Source organism: Carcharodon carcharias, chromosome 25 (assembly GCF_017639515.1).
Source record: "Carcharodon carcharias isolate sCarCar2 chromosome 25, sCarCar2.pri, whole genome shotgun sequence".
NCBI lineage: Eukaryota > Metazoa > Chordata > Chondrichthyes > Lamniformes > Lamnidae > Carcharodon > Carcharodon carcharias.
This window is the reverse complement of record NC_054491.1, coordinates 19040865-19061987: the sequence shown is the minus strand read 5'-3', so window position 1 is coordinate 19061987 and position 21123 is coordinate 19040865. Positions and strand designations below refer to the sequence as shown.

At 44.6% G+C, this 21123-nt stretch overlaps 1 protein-coding gene across 2 annotated transcripts in view; it reads right to left on the bottom strand.

Annotated features, from left to right (window-relative positions):
* The window catches only part of LOC121269637 (transmembrane protease serine 5-like), a 42825-nt gene extending 22024 nt beyond the window's left edge, over window positions 1-20801 (bottom strand). For both annotated transcript variants that reach the window (XM_041174389.1, XM_041174390.1), the window contains exons 1-4: window positions 20709-20801; window positions 12409-12809; window positions 10815-10913; window positions 482-598 (exon numbers count right to left, since the gene is read on the bottom strand). In XM_041174389.1, coding sequence (XP_041030323.1) covers window positions 482-598; window positions 10815-10913; window positions 12409-12781 — 589 coding nt within the window. In that variant the 5' untranslated portion in view covers window positions 12782-12809; window positions 20709-20801. The remainder of the gene's footprint in view (window positions 1-481; window positions 599-10814; window positions 10914-12408; window positions 12810-20708) is intronic.
* Between the last annotated feature and the right edge of the window lie 322 nt (window positions 20802-21123).

Below are 21123 nucleotides of genomic sequence, written 5' to 3'. Positions count from 1 at the left end.
CAGACTAAATCCAGGAGCAGCCTAACATCGGGAGCAACCTAACACCAGGAGCAGAGTAACTCCAGGAGCACGCTAACATCAGGAGCAGACTAAATCCAGGAGCAGACTACACCAGGAGCAGACCAAATCAAGAAGCAGACTAAACCCAGGAGCAGATTACACCAGGAGCAGACCAAATCAAGGACCAGACTAAACCCAGGAGCAGACTCAATGCAGGAGCAGACTAACACCAGGAATGGACTAACAGTGGGAGCAGAGTAACACCAGGATAAGACATTTACCCAGAGCAGAGTAGCTCTAGGACTGTTTAAATATCAGCTGTTTCTAATCATTCAAACCGAAAGAGAAGCATTGGCTGAACTATCGACAGTCAACAGGAATAAACAGAATTGTCTCCAGTCCAGTCAACCTTCATTTTGTGCTTACAAATAAAACCAAGCTTTGTCCAACAAAACTACAAAAACTGTAACAAAACACCAACCTGTGCTTGAAGCTGTATGGTTGACATATGTGTCAGTCTCATTGCAGTCAGTTGTTGGTCCGTTGCCCCCGATTGGTATCAAGGTTTTATTTTCAATAGGTCTCTCCAAATGTCTCACTAACGTAAAACACAAAAAAAAAATTAAAGGAAGGTGTTGTCAGGACAACTCACTGGGCTGGGGTCTCTATCTCTCATGTGCATCCCCATAATCAGAAAATGAAATGTATAGGATAACCTATTGGCCTCTGAGAAGTTGTGAGAGCAAGTTTGATCTCCCTCATATCTCTGGCAATATCCCTCAAAGAACAATGAGTAATGACCAGATCATCTGTTTCAATGACTTTAGTTGAGGGATAAAGATTATCTAAGACTCCCTTGTTTATCTTTTACTTCCACCTGACAGGGCATGGAGCTTTGGTTTAACCAACACCACTTCCAACAATGCAGCGCACCCTCAGTGCTGCACTGGAATGTTGGCCCAAATTTTGTGCTCAAGTCTCTCGAATGGCTCAAAAGTGCGTGTGCTACCCACTGAGCCACAACTGGCACCTCATGAATTAAGGTCATTGAGTTGATATGCTGTGTGCTTGCTTCCCTTTGTTAGGAAAGTATTGATGCATTATGACCGACCTAAGTGAGTGGAATAGAAATCAGCCAGGGTTCCTCCTCTTCTTGACTGAGCACTCCAGTTGGACAGTGTACATTGAGCTGTCAAATCACAGCATTCTTCCTGAAGGGTAGATATTTGAGTGGAAGCCCCTCTGGTTAGCGCCAATTGTTCAGGACAAAACAATTGCTTGATTGGCATCCCGTCCACCACCATAAACATTCACTTTCTCCACCACCTACACACTGGGTAGAGTCTTACCTATGGTGGGCTGGCTGGGCGGGAGCAGGCGTGGGGCCAATCTCCGCCCGCGATCGGCTGTGCGCTGCATTTTACGTGGGTGGGCCAATTAAGGCCCGCCCAGCGTAACATGTGGCTGGTAGCTGTGCAGGCAGGGGGAAGAGGCAGTGTCGGGGCCTGTGCTCTTTTGCACATGCGCATGAAAGAGCACAGCAATCTCCCTGAGGCACAGAGCTGCCTCAGGGAGATTAAGCAGATAATAAAAGTTTTAAAAAAGTAAAGTAAAACATTATTTAAACATGTCCCTCATGTGACAGTGTCACATGAGCTGGGACATGTTGCTGAAGTTTACAGATTTTATTTATTAATTTTATAAAACTTTCGGGAAACCTCATCCTGCCCGTGGATGAGGTTTCCTGGAAAACATGAAGGCTGCCTGGGCTCTTTGCCTGCCTGCCGCCAACTTTAAGGTTGGATGGGCAGTGTTGTTAATCAGGTAAATTATTTTCCTAATGGCCTTAATAGGCCGTTGACAGTTCGGTGGGTGTGCAGCCGCCTCCAGCGCGCGCCCACCAAACAAAATATCGAAATGATGCGCCATGACATCAGGATGCATGCCCGACGTCATCTCGTGTTATTTTACGCGTTGATGTGTTGGGCCTGCCCCTCACACTGATGGCAATATTTTGCCCAACGGCAGCAGTGTGTACTATATACAAGATGCACTGCAGCAACTCACCAAGGCTCCTTCAATAGTAACTTCCAAACCCCAGACTTCTGCCACCCAGAAGGACAGGACAGTCGATGCATGGTAACGCCACCAACCCAAGTCACACACGTCCTGACTTGGAACAATATCGCTGTTCCTTTATCATTGCTGCATTTAAATCCTAGAATCCTATCCCGAACGCTACCTATACCACATTGACTGCAGCGGTTCAAGAAGTCAGCTCATCACGACCTTCGTAAGGCCAACTAGGCATTGGCAATAAATGCTGGCCTTGCTAGTGATGCCACACCAGATGAATAAGTAAATGTTTTAAAAGTTATCGCAGAATACGTTAGTACCTTCAGGACAGGGTGACAGGGGTTCGGTGGAAATGATGAGCAAGATTAATTTTATTTGAAGTAAGATATTGTAATATAATTCTCTGTACAAACACTCCTTCATGTTACACATCTAATGAAGGGCGTGTAAGTTTCTGTTATGTTCATACTGAGATTTCATCATTCAAAGGTGAAGTTTTGCATTGCTTTGTCAATCCCTTGTTGTGAAGCCTTAAACTTGAGCACTCTTGAATTAGATAATTAAAGACCTTTGCTGGATGCTACTTTTTTATTTGAAAGGTCATTATTCACAATTAAATAAAATTCAATAGTTGAAACTCATTGTGGGCCATTGCTACAAACACATTCACTCTGCTTGCCCTAAGGATGAAGGGCACTATAATTACACACTGAGAAATATAAATATACAATTTATTCCTTTCAGAAATAAGGATATTTTTTGCATTGAAAAAAATCAACAAGTTTTCCCCTTTAAAATCTCAAACCATTTCCGGAACATTTCCTTATTAACTTCACCCAAAAACGTAGCCTTAGCTCAGTTGGTACCTCTTTCAGCTCTGAGTCAGAGCTTGTGGATTCACACCTGGTACACAGTCTAAAGTGACACTCGAGTGCAGTTACTGAGGGGATGCTGCCTTTTTGAGGTTTGGTCCATTAGGGTAGGTGTTTTTTCCCATGTTTCTATTTGAAGAGGATCAATGAGTCCTCCTGGTCTCAAAGCCAGGGAACATTCCTCCCCTAAACAAGAACCGAATGGGGTCACTATTGCCTTTGCATGAGATAAAAATACAGGTGACAACAAATCGCCAGCCATGTTACATATCTTTTTAAAAATTTGCTTGTGCTTGTCGCTGGCAAGGCGAACATTACGTGGCCTTGAGAAGGTGATGGTGAGCTGCCTTCTTGAATCACAGTCCATGTGGTGTAGGTATATCCACAGTGCCTTTAGGGAGGGAGTTCCAGGAGTTGGACCCAGCAACAGTGAAGAAACAATGATATAGTTCCAAGTCAGGATGGTGTGTGGCTTGGAGGGGAACTTAGGGCTGATGGTGATCCCATGCGTCTGCTACACTTGTTTGTCTCAGTGGTAGAGGTCATGGGTTTGGCAGGTGTTGTCAAAGGAGGCTTGGAGCGTTGCAGTGCCTGATTTTGTCTGTGACAAGCACTTCCCATGACTGAATAAATTGAAAAATCTTAAATTCGAACTTTGTTTTCAGTTTCTCGATCTTTGCATTTTTAAATCCCCAACCCTAGAGTTGAAACTGATGACCAGTGACCATGACTTTCAGTAAAAGCATCTTTTTTTTTTAATTCACTCATGGGATGTGGGTGTCACTGGCTAGGCCAGCATTTATTGCCCATCCTTAATTGCCCTTGAGAAGATGGTGGTGAGCTGCCTTCTTGAACTGCTGCAGTCCATGTGGTGTAGGTCTCTCAATAACCAAGATAGAGCGCTTCCCTCCCACAGAAGTCAGTAGATGAATTAATTTATATTCTCTTGGACTGTGGTTTAGTTTTTATTACTTCAGAAAAATTGAGGAACTGAGAGGGATTCAAGTTTAACCTGAACTAACTGAACTAACTCTAACCCTATCAACATTAACTCAACATTTACCAACATCATTTACACAGGCGGGAAATACCTAAATCATTTCATTAGATTGGAGAAAGGTCACATCTTCCACAAACACGTATATTTCGGGTAAAATAATTCTGGTGCATGGAGCTCACTGCACCAAATTTGCACTGCAAGACAGCGCAATAATAATTCTACTGCTGGCTTTCATTGGTGGAAAGAAAATGGCTTTTATATCAGTTCATCAGGCAGACTGGGGTATTGTACAATCATCCATTGAGCTCTGGAATCTTAGAAGATCAAAGAAATTTGAACATACTGTAGTTTCGTTCATAATCTCACAATCTTTTAAGCCACACAGGAGCAGTCTACGTCAAGGGGACATAACCTTAAAATCAGAGCCAATGCAATTCAGCAGAGCAGCTTGGAAGCACTTCTTCACACAGAGGAAATCTCTTCCGCACAAAATGGTATAAGCTTGCTCATTAACAATTTTAAACCTGAGATGGGTAGGTTTTGGCTATCCGAAAGTATGGACTCACAGTGGGTGGTTGATGTTAAGATCCAGATCAGCCATGATCTCACTTACTGGTGGAACAGACTAGATAGGCTGAATGGCCTCCTTCAACATTCTTGTGTGTAATTGATTTGAGTCCAGTTAACTGGTATATGTGGGCGAAATGCAAAGAAAACCCTAGGCCCTTGTGACCTGCATCTTTATTCAGCACAACCATTTACTTCTGTCCAGGGTGATGCCATGCCCCCAGCACTGTGAGGGAATACTTGAGGTGGAACCCTGAGAGCCAGGTTCTAGTGCCATCTCACTTATACAGTGCTGTTAGTTTCTGGGATATCCTCAGTGGCCATTCTGTACTACAAATGCAGTACCTGACAGAGGTCCTTAGGATAATGAAAGGATTTGATAGGGTAGATGTATAGAGAATGTTTGTATTTATGGGGAAGTCTATTGTAGAGGTTGTAAATATAAAGTAGCGGCTAATAATTCCAATAGGGAATTCAGGAGCAATTTTTTGACCCAAAGAATGGTCAGAATGTGGAATGCACTACTACGGAGGAGTATTTTGGTAGATATCATAGACACATTTAAAGGGAAGCTAGATAAACATATGAGGGAGAAGGAAATGGAAGGAGGGAAATGAAGTAGAGTGGGAGGAGGCTCGTGTGGTGCACAAACACTCGTATGGACTAGTTGGGCTGAATGGACTGTTTCTGTGCTGTGCACTTGATGTACCACCAGATCAGATGCAAAACGTGATGAAGCAATTAATTTTCCTTGGTATGACAGAAGTTGTTAGTCAGTGTGAGGGTGCAGAAGAAAATCTACTGGAATCCTGAAAGGCTGTGAAGGGTTTGGGAACTTTGGTTGAAATATTTATCGAAGGGCAGTTGGGTGGGAATGAGAATATTGACGTTTTTGCTTTATATTTTGTTGCACAATCAATCATCTTGACTTCAGCCAGTAAGTTGAACAAGTGACAAAAGGAATAAAATTAAAACCCAACCCAAATAAATTCCAAAATCCTGTTAATCTGGTTTATGTTCTGACTCAACATTAAGTTCAACAACTTTCACGTTGTAATTACTGCTCACATTTTTTTGGATGTCAATCGTTGGTATTGATTCTGCTGTTGGCATTTGCCTCTCCTCTAGACCCATCTTTTGTCTCTTAACTTGCACCATTATTCCTGTTGTCATTTAATCATATACTTGACCTTCCCTTTTTTTCTGTCCTCCCCTCCTGCCCACTTTTTCCTGTCTCTGTACTTGCTTCTGTTACAACTCTAACCTCTTCCAGCTCTGAAGAGATATAACCTTACTCAAACATTGGGCCAGAACTTCTGAGGACACACAGTTGGATTGCCACTCCGCTCCTTTTTACTTACCTTAGTCAGGGAGCTGCACATTTTGCACCCATCCTTCCAATTCAGGCCTGGTAAGAAATGTGCAGTGCTAAGGTTCCCCAGTCCTTGAGTCTAGCAGCATTGGAGGAAAGGGAGACAGGCCCCCTTTTTATAGCACTAGCTGGCATAAAGCAGGTACATTGAAAGGTCCCAGCCACTTTGAGAAACCAGGGAGAAGGTAAGTGTGTAAGGTCAGTGGGTAGGAAAGGTGGAGGGTTAGGATGGCTGGTTGAGGTGGGGAGGGTGGTATGTTGTAGGATGGGTCGGGGAGGGGCGCACTCTGGTGGTTGGTCAGTGGCGGGCTTACTCAGGAGGGTGGGGAGGTAGTTGGGGGGTCGGGAGGGTATTTGGGAGGTGGGGGGTAGCCGGGTGGTCAGTTGGGGGTGCAGGCAGTTGGATAAATGGTAGTTGGGGTGTCAGGAGGGTAGTTGGGGGGTGGGTAGGGTAGTTGGGGGATTGGGAGGTAGTCTAGGCTTGAAGAGGTAGTCGGGGGGTGAAGGGGATAGTTGGGGTTGGAGGGGCAGATAGGGGTTAGTTAGGGTGTTGCAGGGGTAGTCGGGGTTTGGGGTAGGGTCTAGTGCAAGGTCAGGAGTGGAGCTGTCAGCAGTATGGTTACCCAGGAGTTACAAGAGGTTTTATTTCTGCTAACATTTCCTGGGTAATTATTCGACTAAGAGAGTAGGAACCATCCGAAGACTCTGACTTAAATCGGAGTATCTGACGGTTCCAGGGGTAGGGTAACTGCCCAAAGGAATTTTAAACTTCCTGGACAATTCCCACGCAGCCCTTGCCTGGAGAGTTCTGGGGGAGAGGGGTCTCTCAGTGCATCTTCTGGGGTAACACAGATGTTGCCTGATCTACTGAGTTTTCATTTCAGATTTCCACCATCCACAGTATTTTGTTTTGTGTTCCCGTAAGGAATGAGATTGCTGATTCCATGCCAAGTTGAGCTGCTGCCCACTTTTCCAGCTTGAATCAGTGAGGTGCAAGTATTTTCCAGAAACCAAAAAGATCCCAGGTTTAGTCACCAGACTCTGAGATAACAGATAGTGGCCTTGGAATTAGACGTACTAGAATTGGTTTCCATCCAGCCCTCGGTTGGGAAGAGGAAAAGCTGAGATGATCATTTTGATTTTAAGTTCATACGTGAAGAGTAAGCACTTGGGAAAGACACTGAAGGACTCTGGGCATTTATGGAGCAGCACCCCACTGCCAACTACTTCTGGTATAAAGTTTTGGGCAAGAAACGCAGGGGGTATATGAGGAAGAAATTTTTACGCAGCAAGTGGTAATGACCCAGAGCTCGTTACTTATGAAGGTAGTGGAAGCGGAGACGTTCAATGATTTCAAGAGGAAATTGGATGGGCAGTTAAAGGAAATAAATTTGGGAAATGGGGCTGACTGGATTGCTCTACAGGTAACTGACGTGGACTTGATGGGCTGAATGGTCTCCTTCTGTGCCATAATGACTCTATAACTCTAGGTGAGGAAGAGGTGAAATGCATTCTGATGTTTCACCATTGCCTCTAGAATGATGCAACAGAGTGTAACAAGTAAATTAAAAGCAAAATACTGCGGATGCTGGAAATACGAAATAAAAACAGAAAATGCTGGAAAACCTCAGCTGGTCTGGTAGCATCTGTGGGGAGAGAGACAGAGTTAATGTTTTGAGTCCGTATGACTCTTCTCAGAGCTGAAGAGAGGTAGAAATGTGATGGGTTTTATATTGTTGGAGAGATGGGGTGAAGCAGGTGGAACAAAATAGAAGGTCAGGGATAGGTGGGAGCTCAGGAGAGATTTGACAAAGATGTCATGGACACAAGACAAAGAGAGTGGTAATGATAGCATTAAATCAAAGGCAGGTGCTAATAGTGGCATAAAGGTCAGATATAGCAGAATGCATTAATAACAGAACAAGGGTCAGTGCTCTGTGAAAGCAAAACATAAGAACAAGTTATGGACTGGCCCTGTGGGGGAAGGGTGGGGGGGGTGGGGGGGCGCGGTGGGGGGTTGAGAACAAAACAAAATGGAGGAGAGAGTTCATGGTCTGAAGTTGTTGGACTCAATGTTAAGTCCAGAGGCTGTAAATTGCTTAATCGGAAGATGAGGTGCTGTTCTTTCAGTTTGCATTGGGCTTCACTGGAACATTGCAGCAGGCCAAGGACAGAAATGTGGGCATGAGGGCAAGACGGTGAATTGAAATGGCAAGTGACAGGAAGGTCGTAGTCATGCTTGTGGACTGAGCGAAGGTGTTCTGCAAAGCAGCCACCTAGCCTGCATTTAGTCTCCCCAATGTAGGGGAGACAGCATTGTGAGCAGTGAATGCAGTAGACTAAATTGAAAGAAGTGCAAGTGAAACACTGCTTCACCTGGACAGAGTGTTTGGGGCCTTGGACAGTGAGGTGGGAGGATGTAAAGGGGAAGGTATTACACCTCCTGCGACTGCATAGGAAGATGCCTTGGAAAGGGGATGAGGTATTAGGGATGATAGAGGAGTAGACCAGGGTGTCATGGAGAGAACGGCCCCTACAGAATGCTGGCGGGGGGCCGGGTAAGGGGAAGATATGTTTAGTGGGTGACATGATGATACTTTCAATGCGGAGGCTGATGGGGTGAGAAGTGAGGACAAGGGGAACAATATCATGGTTATGGGAGGGAGGGGAAGGAGTGAGTGCAGAAGTGCGGGAGATGGGTCGGACACGGTTGAGGGCCCTGACAACCACAGTGAGGAGGAAACCTTTGGCTCGTTTTGGAAGGTAATACTATCAGAACAGATGCGGTGGAGACGGAGAAACTGGGAGAGTAGGATGGAGTCCTTACAGGAAGCCGGGTGTGAGGAGCTGTAGTCAAGGTAACTGTGGGAGTCGGTGGACTTGCAATGAATATTGGTGGACAGTCTATCGCAGAAATGGAGACAGAGAAGTCAAGGAAGGGAAGGGGAGTGTTGGCGATGGACCATGTGAAGGTGAGAGAGGGGTGGAAATTGGAAGTAAAGTTGCTAAATTTTTCCAGGTCCAGATGAGAGCATGAAGCTGCAGCGAAACAGTCATTGCTGTACCGGAGAAAAAGTTGTGGGAGGGGGGCCTGAGTAGGACTGGAACAAGGAATGTTCCACATATCCCACAAAAAGACAGGCATAACTGGGGCCCTTGGTGGTACCTATATCCATACCTCTTATTTGGAGGATGTGAGACAAGTTAAAGGAGTAATTGTTCAGTGAGAGAACAAGTTCAGCCAGGCGGAGGAGGGTGGTGGTGAATGGGGATTGTTCGGGCCTCTGTTGAAGGAAGAAGTGGAGAGCCCTCAGACCATCCTGGTGGGGGATGGAGGTGAAGAGGAGGTGGTTAGGGCCAAGAAACTGGAAATTGTTGATGTGATGTAGGGCGTCAAAGGAATCACGAATGTAGGTGGGAAGAGACTGGACAAGGGGAGACAATAGAGTCAAGATAGGAAGAAATGAGTTCAGTAGGGCAGGAACAGGCTGAAAACAATGGGTCTACGAGGGCAGTCCTGCTTATGGACTTTGGGAAGGAGGTAGAAGCGGGCTTGGTGCTGTTGGGTGACTATGAGGTTGGAAGCTGCGGAAGGAAGATCTCCAGAGGAGGTGAGGTCAGTGACAGTCCTGGAAACAATGGCTTGATGTTTGGTGGTGGGGTCATGGTCCAGGGAAGGCAGGAAGAAGTGTCTTAGTGTTGGCGTTCTGCCTCTGCAAGGTAGAGGTCAGTATGCCAGACAGCAACAGCACCAGGTCTGGCAGCATCTGTGGCAAGAGAAACGGAGTTAACGTTTTGAGTCTGTATGACTGTTCTTCAGACTTGAAATGTTAACTCTGTTTCTCTCTCCACAGATGCTTCCAGACCTGCTGAGTTTTTCCAGCATTTTCTGTTTTTAATTCAGATTTCCAGCATCCACAGCATTTTGCTTTTAACAACATCACCACCCTTGTCAGCAGGTTTGGTAACAAAGTCAGAATTGGATCTGAGAGAACAGATCACAGCAAGTTCAGAAGGAGACAGGTTGGAGTGGGTCAGAGGAGCAGAGAAATTAAGACAGCTGGTGTCATGCTGACAGTTCGCAATGAAAAGATCAAGAGCAGGTTAATGGCCAGGGGGAGGGGTCCAGGTAGAGGGAGAACACTGGAGGCAAGTGAAAGGATCCGTTGAATGTTTGGTGGGGAGGTGGGGGAAGGACTCCTGCTAAATCCTGCATAACAAGTGTCTTCTACATCTGAACTAAGAGCAATATTTTTGGTTGATAAGATAGATGATTGCACTGGGTAAGAATTGTGCACTGCAATGCTTCATAAAACAAGAGCTCATAATTTAGAGCTACATTTACTGCTGATCGGTTAACCTATAAAGTGATGCTGCAGAGTGTAAATGATATACTGGGGTGTCAGCCTATTTTTTTTAACTTATTCATGAGATGTGGGAACCACTAGCTAGGCCAGCATTTATTGCCCATCCCTAAATGTTCTTAAGGGCAGTTAAGAGTCAACCACATTGCTGTGGGTCTGGAGTCACATGTAGGCCAGACCAGGTAGACAGCAGATTTCCTTCACTTAAGAGGCCAGTGGGCCAGATGGGTTTTTACAACAATTGATAATTGATTTATGGTCATCATTAGACTTTTAATTCCATACTTTTACTGAATTCAAATTCCACCATCTGCTGTGATGGGATTCAAACTCAGGCCCCCAGAGCATTACCCTCGCTCTCTAGATTACAGTCCAGTAAGAATACCAGTACACCATCACCTCGTCCCCCTACTGCGAGTGCATTACAGGAAGAAGGAATGGCAGTTGCCTGATGATGTAGGACACACTACTAATTAGTCAAGTTGAGCTTAAAATTAAAGATGGTCCCTTTAAAAATCCCCACCTTACGCAGTGTTACTCAGAGAAACTTTTTGTTGTCTTACCTATGAAATACATTGCAACTACAATTGCGGAGAAAATGGTGACTGCACACAGGAGCACCAGGATCCTCTTGGCTGCACGGGGTGGCCGCCTGCGGGGTCCTAGGGAACAAGATGACCAGTGAACATAACGCTGTCACCCCCGACTTAAGCAGGAAATCTGTCTATTACCAACTTTAGCTCGAGGCACAACAACTTGAATTTAGACCCGCTCTGAGCTTAGTAGAACATCCCAAGATGCTTCACAGGAACGAAATTGGACACCGAGACCCGTAAGGAGGCATTAGTATAGGCGGCCAAAATCCTGGTCAAAGACACGGGGCCGAACTTTTCACTCGGTGTGCGGGCTTGTGCCCGACCCGCTGGAGCGTGAAACAGTGCTTTATGACGTCGGGCGAACTTCCCTACATTTCAGTCAGCGGCACGTGCGAGATTCGGCAGCGTGCCCGCCAACAATTAAGAGGCCTATTAAGGCCATTAACGTTGTAACTGGTGGAGACTTTTCGTTGCCAATCCAACGTCACGGTGCACAGGCCAATTTGAGGAAATCTCATCCAAGGGCGGGATGAGGTTTCTGATATTTAAATTTTTAAAAACAGTTTGGACAGAATTTTCATCATCCATATGTGCCGGTGACTGATTCTGATGCGTGGAAATTTTTTTGACATTTCAAAATCTTTATTTATTGCTTTTGGATTTTTCAGCGCCCTACGACAACTCTGCCTTCAGGGTGCTTTCATTCCATGCTCCTCTCGCCTGCGCTGACTTCAGCATTTGCCCTCCTCCTGCCCCCACCCTGGCAGTGCTGAGCATTTTAGTGCACATTTCACACTGGCTGGCTGTTAATTGGCCAGTTGGGGGATGATTGCGATCAACGGTCTGAACCCCATCCGCTCCTGGATCTGCCGATCGCTGGAGTCCACCGAATTAAAAACTCTGCCCATGAGTTTTAAGGAACATCTCAGAGAGACGGATAGGTTAAGGGATGGAATTCCAGCACTTTGTGCCTAGGAAGCTTAAGGTGTAGCCACCAATGATAGAGCGGTTAAAAATGCAGATGTGGTGAGTGTACCATAATTTGGAGGAACAGGTAATTTTGGTCTTATGGTTCTCAAAGCCCTCCATCACATTAAGGGTTTCCTCTCTTCATGTCTGTGTTTTTGTAGACTCATTGATAGAAACTGATTGCCATGATTAGTCAACAACTCTATTATCACAATGACCAGGATGGTAGAAGGCGAACTAAGTAAATCCAGGTCTTTCATCAACCAATCTTTCTAATACAGGGTATTTCTGATCTGCACATGCTCAGGAGCTGGTGAATGAGAAAAGGTTTTCTATGTCAATACTAGGTCCTTTCAATATGCTGCATATTATGTGGGGTTATTAAAACTCTGTTTACTAGTGTTAGTGAAGAGAGTGGGTAGGAGAATGGTCATCCAAGGTCATATAATATCACAAGTTACATTTATTTGGTGTATCTAATGTAGTAAAATATCCCAAGGACCTTCACAAGCTACTTTAAACAAAATTGAACACTGAGCCATTGAAGGAGATATTATATAGGACAGGTGACCAAATGCTTTTCCAGACTTACTGAATCGTTTGCGCCAGCGTTTGCGACGGACAGACTCTGACGGGCCCTCTGACGGCAGCGATGTTGACACTTCTGATGTTGGCGCCTCTAACAAGGGCACGCCCTGTTCCTGGGGCTCAGACAGTTTAACAGTGAGTGAAGGGTCATCCTTGGAATCCTCTAATATCAATCCAGACCCCAGGGTTGGGTTTTCAGAGCAAAGCTGAGGTGATGCTTCCAACCTTGTCACTGCTAAGAAGGGCACACCAAATCCCTGGGGCTCAGTGCCTTCAGAGCTCAAAGTGGGGTCTTCTGAAAACTGTGCTGGTGATGCTTCAGATAGCGTTGATTCCATTAAGGGTATGATCTCTCCCTGGGGTTCAGCAGGTTTCATGGTTCCAGAGGATTCAACTATTCAAATTCTGTAACATTGATTCAGAATTTTGGAAATTAATAATCAAATATAGTAGAAGTGTATATATTTATATGCTGCACAGGAGCATTATCAGACTAAATTCTGATACTGAGACACAGAACCATAGAAAAGTTACAGCACAGAAGGAGGCCATACGGCCCATCTTGTCCATGCCGGCCCGAGGACACCCAGGTGTCCTTTCTAATCCCACCTTCCTGCACCCGGCTCATAGCCCTGCAGCTTACAGCACTTAAAGTCCAGATCCAGGTACTTGTTAAATAAGTTTAGGGTTTCCGCCTCTACCACCAACTTGGGCAGCAAATTCCAGACACCCACTACCCTCTGCGTAAAAATGTTCTTCCTCATGTCCCCCCTACACCTTCTGCAACTTATCTTGAATCTATGTCCCCTGGTTCTACAACTCTCCATCAAGGGAAACAATTTTATCCTGTCCACTCTATCTATTCCCCTCATAATTTTGCACACCTCAATCAAGTCACCTCTCAGCCTTCTTTGTTCTAAGGAAAATAACCCCAATTTATCCAATCTCTCCTCTTGGCTACACTTTTCTAACCCTAGCAACATTCTTGTAAACCTCCTCTGTACTCTCTCCAGAGCTATTGTGTCCTTCCTGTAATGTGGTGACCAGAACTGCACACAATACCCAGTTGTAGCCTCACCAGTGTTTTATACAATTCCAACATATATCCTTACTTTTATATTCTATCCCTCTGCCAGTGAAGGAGAGCATTCCATATGCCTTCTTTACAACCTTGTCTACTTGAACTGCTACCTTCAGGGACCTATGTACTTGTACACCAAGATCTCTCACTTCATCTACCCCTCTTAGTATATTCCCATTTATTGTGTAATCCCTGTGACTGTTTGACCTCACACTTCTCTATGTTGAAATCCATCTGCCACTTTACCGCCCACTCCACCAACCCATCTATATCGTTTTGGAGATCATAGCTATCCTCTACACTATTCACTACTCGGCCAATCTTTGTGTCATCTGCAAATTTCCCAATCGTGCCCCCATGTTCACGTCCAAATCGTTAATATATAACACAAACTGCAAGGGTCGCAACACCGAGCCCTGTGGAACACCACTTGAGACAACGTTCCATTTGCAACTTTTTATCCAGTTTGCCACACAACCCTGAATCCCATGGGCTTTTACTTTCCTGACCAATCTGCCATGTGGGACCTTGTCAAATGCCTTGTTAAAATCCATGTACACAACATCCATTGCACTAACTTCATCAACCCTTCTTGTAACTTCCTCAAAGAATTCAATCAAATTTGTGAGACAAGACCTTCCTTTAACAAATCCATGTTGACCATCCCTGACTAGTCCATGCCTTTCCACATGATAGTTAATCCTTTCTCTCAGGATTGATTCTACTAATTTATTCACTACCGATGTAAGACTAACTGGCCTATAATTGTTTGGCATTTCCTTTGATCCCCTTTTAAACACTGGAATAACATTTGCATTTCTCCAGTCCTCCGGTACCTCCCCTGTATCTAGTGAAGTTTGGAAAATCATTCTCAGAGCATCTGCTATCTCCTCCCTGACTTCCTTCAGCAGCCTCGGAAACAATCCATCTGGCCCTGGTGTCTTATCATCTTTCAAGGATTTCAACCCTTCAAGTACTTCCTCTCTCTTTATCACTATCCCCTTCAATATCTCACGGTGTTCCTCCTGGACTACTATATCTACATCCTCCCTTTCCTTTGTAAACACAGACAAAATATTCATTCAAAACCCTTCCCACTGCCTCTGTATCCACACACAAGTTTCCATCTTCATCTCTGATAGGTCCCACTTTTTCCTCAACTAACCTTTTAGCATTAATGTATTGGTAAAACATCTTTGGGTTATCTTTAACTTTCCTTGCTAATCTTTTTTCATGCCATCTCTTTGATTTCCTTATTTCCTTTTTTACTTCGTCCCTGCACTTCCTATATTCGTCTAGGCTATCTGCAGTGTTTAGTTCTTTGTGTCTATCGTACGCTTTCTTTTTCTGTTTGATCTTCCCCTTTATTCCTCTAGGCAGTACCCTGTTTTAGCAGTACCACTCTTATTTTTGTAGGGGACATGTCTACTTTGTACAATTAGGATCTCGCTTTTTAGTGCTTCACACTGGTTTTCCACTGTTTTACCCTCCAGCAGTGTTGTCCAGTCCACCTCAGCCAAGTCCCTTCTCATTTCTGCAAAATTTGCCTTCCCCCAGTTCAAGACTTTTACTCCTGCCTTATCTCTGTCCTTTTCCATGGTAATGCTAAATCTAACCGAACTGTGATCACTGTCCCTGATATGGTCGCCAACTGTCACTTCACTCACTTGCCCTTCTTCGTTCCCCAAGACTAGGTCTAGAATTGCATCTCCTCTAATTGGGGTTGTCACTAATTGGTCGAAAAATTTTTCCTGGACACAATGCATGAATTTTTCTCCCTCAGTGCCCCTTATATTATTTGAATCCCAGTTGACATTAGGATAGTTGACGTCTCCTACTATTATTGCCCCCTTGTTCTTACAAGCAGAAATTTGCCTACATATTTGTTCTTCTATCTCCCTTTCACTATTTGGCAGACTGTAGTATACTCCCAGTAGTGTGACTGCCCCTTTTTTATTTCTAAGGTCAATCCATAAAGCCTCGTTTGTCCCTTCTCACAACTGGAATTGATTCTTTAACCATTAGTGCTACCGCCCCTCCTTTTTTATCTCCTACTCTATCGTGTCTGAAGACTCTATAACCAAGGCTATTAAGCTGCCAGTTTTGCCCCTCCTTTAGCCAGGTCTCCATTATAGCAATGACATCCTGCTGCCATGAGTCTACCTGTGCCCTTAACTCATCTACCTTGTTTGTAATACTCCTTGCACTGATGTATTAACAGTTTAACACTGTCAATTTCCCTTGCTGGACACTTTGTAAACTTTGCTTCTCCTGTAACTCCATGTCAACCACAATGTCCCTAGCTAATGTTCTACCTCTATTTTTCTGATCTGAATCTGACCTATCTGATCCTACTCCTGGGATCCCATCCCCCTGCCACACTAGTTTAAATACTCCCCAACAGAACTAGCAAAAGCCCCCACAAGCACACTGGTCCCAGCTCTGCCTGGGTGCAGCCCATCCAGTTTGTACAGGTCCCACCTTCCCCAGGACCAGTCCCAGTGCCTCAAGAATCTGAATCCCTCCCGGCTACGCCATCTCTCCAATCACGTGTTCATTTGGTTTATCCTCTTATTCCTGCTCTCGTTAGCATGTGGAGTGGGGAGTAATCCTGAGATTACTACATTTGAGGTCCTGCATTTTAATTTATCTCCTAACTTCCTATATTAGGACAGGTGAACAAAAGCTTGGCTAAAGACGTATGTTATGAAGACCATATTGAAGGAAGGGGCTGAGGTTCAAAGACAAAGAAGTGTGGAGTGAGAATTCCAGAGCTTAGGGTGTGGACAGCTAAGGGCATGGCCGCCAATGGTGGAGCGATGCAAATTGGGGATGTACAAGAGGCCAAGAATGGAGGAGTGCAGGGGTCTCAAAGGGCTTCATAAGATATTAAATTCCAGTTTCAAAACCTTACTTTCTGAGTTAATAACCTTTGTCCACACTATTGTGCCAATATTTACTAGTGTAAATTCCAGTACCAACAGTTCCCATTCAATTTTGCCATGTCAGCTGTCACAATGTAATTGTAGACTCTGTCCGTATGTGGCTTTAAAAAGTGTGTCTAAATTGTCTCTCCAAACACCATTGCCATCTTCTACATTAAAACAAACTGAACTTCATCAAATGACTGTGGGCATTGCAACAGGCAATTTGCCAATATTATTATAAACTTTTGGCAATGGATTCAAGCTCGTGACATGAGCACAAAATCCAGGCTGATCTTTAATGAGGTGCTGAGGGAGTTGAAGATGCCATTTTTCAGGTGAGATGTCAAACCGAGGGTAAGTTTGCCTCTAAGGCAGATTTTAAACAATTCACTGGCACTACTTCAAAGATGAGGGGTGGAGTTCTCCAGAACAATGTTTACCTCTCAACCAAGCTCACATGATCATTATCTCACTGCTGTTTGTAGGAGCTTACTGTGTGCAAATTGGCTGCTGCATTTCCAATTTTGAAGTGTACTTAAGAAGTATTTCATTGGCTATGAAACATTTTGGGATGTGAACAGCACTATATAAATACAATTTATTTATTTATTTTGGACCAAACTCTGCCAGCAACTTTGAAACAATGGGTGTGGTTGTTCAAAAATGACAATTAATTTACTGATATCTCAGGTTGCTGATATGCCTATTTGTCTGCATTAATGATTTATCCACCAATGAGACAACTGCCCATTCCAATCCTTCCGGCAAGCAAAGTACAAACAGCACAGGCCAGTCAAATATAAATGCAAATAGAATGAAATTGCCTGAGCTTTAAAGTGCGATTCCAGAGCTTGCAGGAGGATCGGGGAAAGGAGAGAGGGAGGGAGAGAGGGAAGGGTGGCAGGAGAGAGACGGGGAGAGAGAGAGAGAGACGGAGAGGAGCTTTTGGAGAGGAAGGGAGTGTTGGAGAGAGGGGAGAATGGGAGAGGGAGGGAGACAGGGGGAGGAGGGTAGGTGAGGAGAGGAGGGGAGGGATCAGGGGAGTGAGTGAGGGACAAGGTAGAGAAGGACAGATGGGAGCGAGGGGGGAAGAGGGAGAAGAGGATGGTGGGAGAGTGTGGGGAAAATGGGAGAGAAGGGCAGGGAGGGGGAAACAGGGATGGACAATGAACACCTATCTAGAATGGAAGAAATTATTTGTAATAATACTGAGTATCCACAAGATACTTTCATTATTATTTACATCCCCCTGTTCTCATCTCAAAATCTACATTCACAGGCTTGCACACATTTGCTGTCATAGGAACATAGGAATGAAAAAAAAAATTCATTTATAGGATGTGTGCTTCGCTGGCTGGGCCAGCATTTATTGCCTATCCCTAGTTGCCCTTGAGAAGGTGGTGGTTAGCTTCCTTCTTGAACCACTGCAATTCCTGTGGTGTAGGTACACCCATTGTGCTGTTAGGAAGGGATTTCCAGGATTTTGACCCAGAGACAGTGAAGGAATGGTGATATATTTCCAAATCAGGATGGTGAGTGTCTTGGAGGGGAACTTCCAGGTGGTGGTGTTTCCATCTATCTGCTGCCGTTGTCCTTCTAGATGGTGGTAGTTGTGGGTTTGGAAGGTGCTGTCTAAGGAGCCTTGGTGAGTTCCTACAGTACACCTTGTAGATGGGACACACTGCTGCCACTTTGCGTCGGTGGTGGGGGGAGTGAATGTTTGTGGATTAATGCCAATCATGCGGGCTGCTTTGCCCTGGATGGTGTTGAGCTTCTTGATTGTTGTGGGAGCTGCACTCATTCAAGCAAGGAGTATTCCATCACACTCCCGACCTGTGCCTTGTAGATGGTGGGCAGTCTTTGGGGAGTCAGGAGGCAAGTTACTCATCGCACGCTTCTTAGCCTCTGACCTGCTCTTTTAGCCACAGTATTTATATGGCTGGTCCATTTCAGTTTCTGGCCAATGGTAATCCCCAGGATGTCGATAGTGAGGGATTCAGTGGTAGTGATGCCATTGAACATCAAGGGATGATGGTTGGATTCTGTCTTGTTGTAGATGGTCATTACCTGACACTTGTGTGGCATGAATGTTACTTGCCACTTGTCAGCCCAAGTCTGGATATTGACCAGATCTTGTTGCTTTTGGACATGGACTGCTTCGGTATCTGAGGAGTCACGAACTGTGCTGAAATAGGAGCAGGAGTAGGCCAGTCAACCCCTCAAGACTGCTCCACCATTCAACTAGACCATGGCTGATTTTCTACCTCAACACAATTTTCTCGAGCTATCCCTATATCCCTTGATGTCTTAAATATCTAGAAATCTATCAATCTTTGCCTAGAACATACTCAGTGACTGAGCCTCCACAGCCCTCCGGTGTTGAGAATTCCAAAGACTCACCACCCTCTGAGTGAAGAACTTTCTCTTCAGTCCTAAAAGGCTTACCCCTTATTCTGAGACTGTGTCCCCAAATTCTAGACCCCACCCTCACCCCACCCCTCCCACACCGCCCACCACCACACCCCAACACCACCCCCCCCCACCCTGCACCCCCAGCCAAGACAAACATCATTCCTGCACTACCCTGCTGAGCCTCATAAAAATGTTGTATGCTTCAATGAGATCACTTCTCATTCTCCTAAACACTAGAGAATGCAGGCCCAATCTCCTCAATCTCTCACAGGACAATCCTGCCATCCCAGGAATCATTTGGATAAGCCTTTGTTGCACTCCCTTGGTGGCAAGTAGATCCTTTCTTAGGTAAGGAGACAAAAACTGTACACAATACTCTAGGGCAATAGCTGTCATATTGGATTGGATATTTGCTTTGGGCGAGGGTCAGACTGCTGGCAACTTGCAAATGGGGAGTGTCTGTAAGTCAAGTTCCATATTATACTCATGCTCCTGTACACTGTGAAAGATCAGAATTCCTCAATCCGAATGACCTCTAAGTCTCTTTGTCCAATGACTGAGATTCATATTTCAATCTGTCAAAAACGCTTTGCATTTACATAGCACCATTAACAAAGTGAAAGATCCCAAGATGTTTGTCATGCTAAACATTCGAATTGCATAGAATGTACTCATTAAAAACAGCCATTCGGCCCAACTATTCTACGCAGCTGTTCATGCTCCGCATGAGCCTTCTCCCGTCCTACTTCGTTTCATCCTTTCAGCAAATCCTTCTATTCTTTTCACTCTCATGTACTTGCCTGGGTTCCCCTTAAATTTATCTATGCTATTCACTTCAACCACACCCTGTGGCAGCAAGTTTCACATTCTAGTCACAAATTGCATGGTAAATTTGGGCAATATCAGGTTAACATGGATTGTTCACTGGCACCTGCCATTAGTTGACAAGATTTTAAAAAAAAGGTTACATTCAGAAATATTAGGCTGAATTCCTACAATATTTTAAAAAAAGGAAATAGTCTGTGCACTGTGCGGCAGGGAAACGTAGAAACCTGTTGCACTGCAGAAGCTTCTAAAGCTATGGAATGTGTTCAAATAAACAAATTCACGAGACGATGGTGCCTTGGGAGCCCATTGAAAATACCAACAAAATTCAGCAGAACCAGTCCCTTGGGCAATCTGCAAGGAATCTCTATAAAACCCTAACACACTGAGCTATATACTATTCACACTGAACTTTGTATGAGAAACCGGTGCTTAACGAGTATTGTAAATAGGAAAGACTTGTAATTACATGACACCTTTCACAGTGTCAGGGCATCACAAAATGCTTTATAGCCAATTAGGTATTTCTGAAGTGTAGTCATTGCTGGCCAGGATACCTCCCATCTTTCAAGTAAGTCCATGGGATCATTTATAGCCATCTAACGGGCAGAGATAGCCTCGACATCTCACCAGAAAGATGGCACAGCATTCCCTCAGTACCAGCTTAGATTTTATGCTCAACTTTCATGGAGTGGGGCTTGAACCCCTCACCGTCTAACTCACTACACAAGAGCACAGTCCATTGATCCACATCATTTGAGCCTTTATCTTGTAGCATTTTTTCAGTACAATTCTGTAAATACATGGCCGGTTACTCGGCACTTAAGAGAAAAGAGCAACTTCACACTTTGGGTACAGGTCATTCATTAGAACCAGTAGATGTAGAGCCAGTGGATAGTGTCCGCCTGAAGCTCTGGCTTATCTGTCCCTTTTCAGAAGCTGACTGACCTACTGTGTACATCCAGCATTTACTCCTTATACACCATAAACTCCTATAAAGATAGATAATAATTAATACTTCAGAAACACTGATTTAAATTTCTCATTTTTCAGTCTTACCATTATGAAATGTTTTCAGCACACGCGATTCATGACTGTCAGTAGCTCATGTGTTTCGGGTGTTTGCTTTTAGACTAAGTGCCTAGTCCTGTGACGCACTGACAGATGCTGTAATCAGAATGAGCTCTGTTTTAATAGAGCAATCACAAAAGCTATTCAGCCGGTACAACCAGTTGCCCACTGTCAAATGTAGACAAATTCTACAAATATATCTGAACCGTTGCTGGGCAACCACATAATGTTTGCTGATAGTAACCAACTATGTCTCAGAAAGTTATTTTAGGAAGGGCAGTTACCCCAATGGTAAGGACCAAACAGACTGATACTGAAACATGGAGACCAAAGTAGCTCCGATTCCATCCCAGTTTCTGCCCAGTCAGTTGGTCTTACCTGTAATGACTGTGGGTGTAGGAAG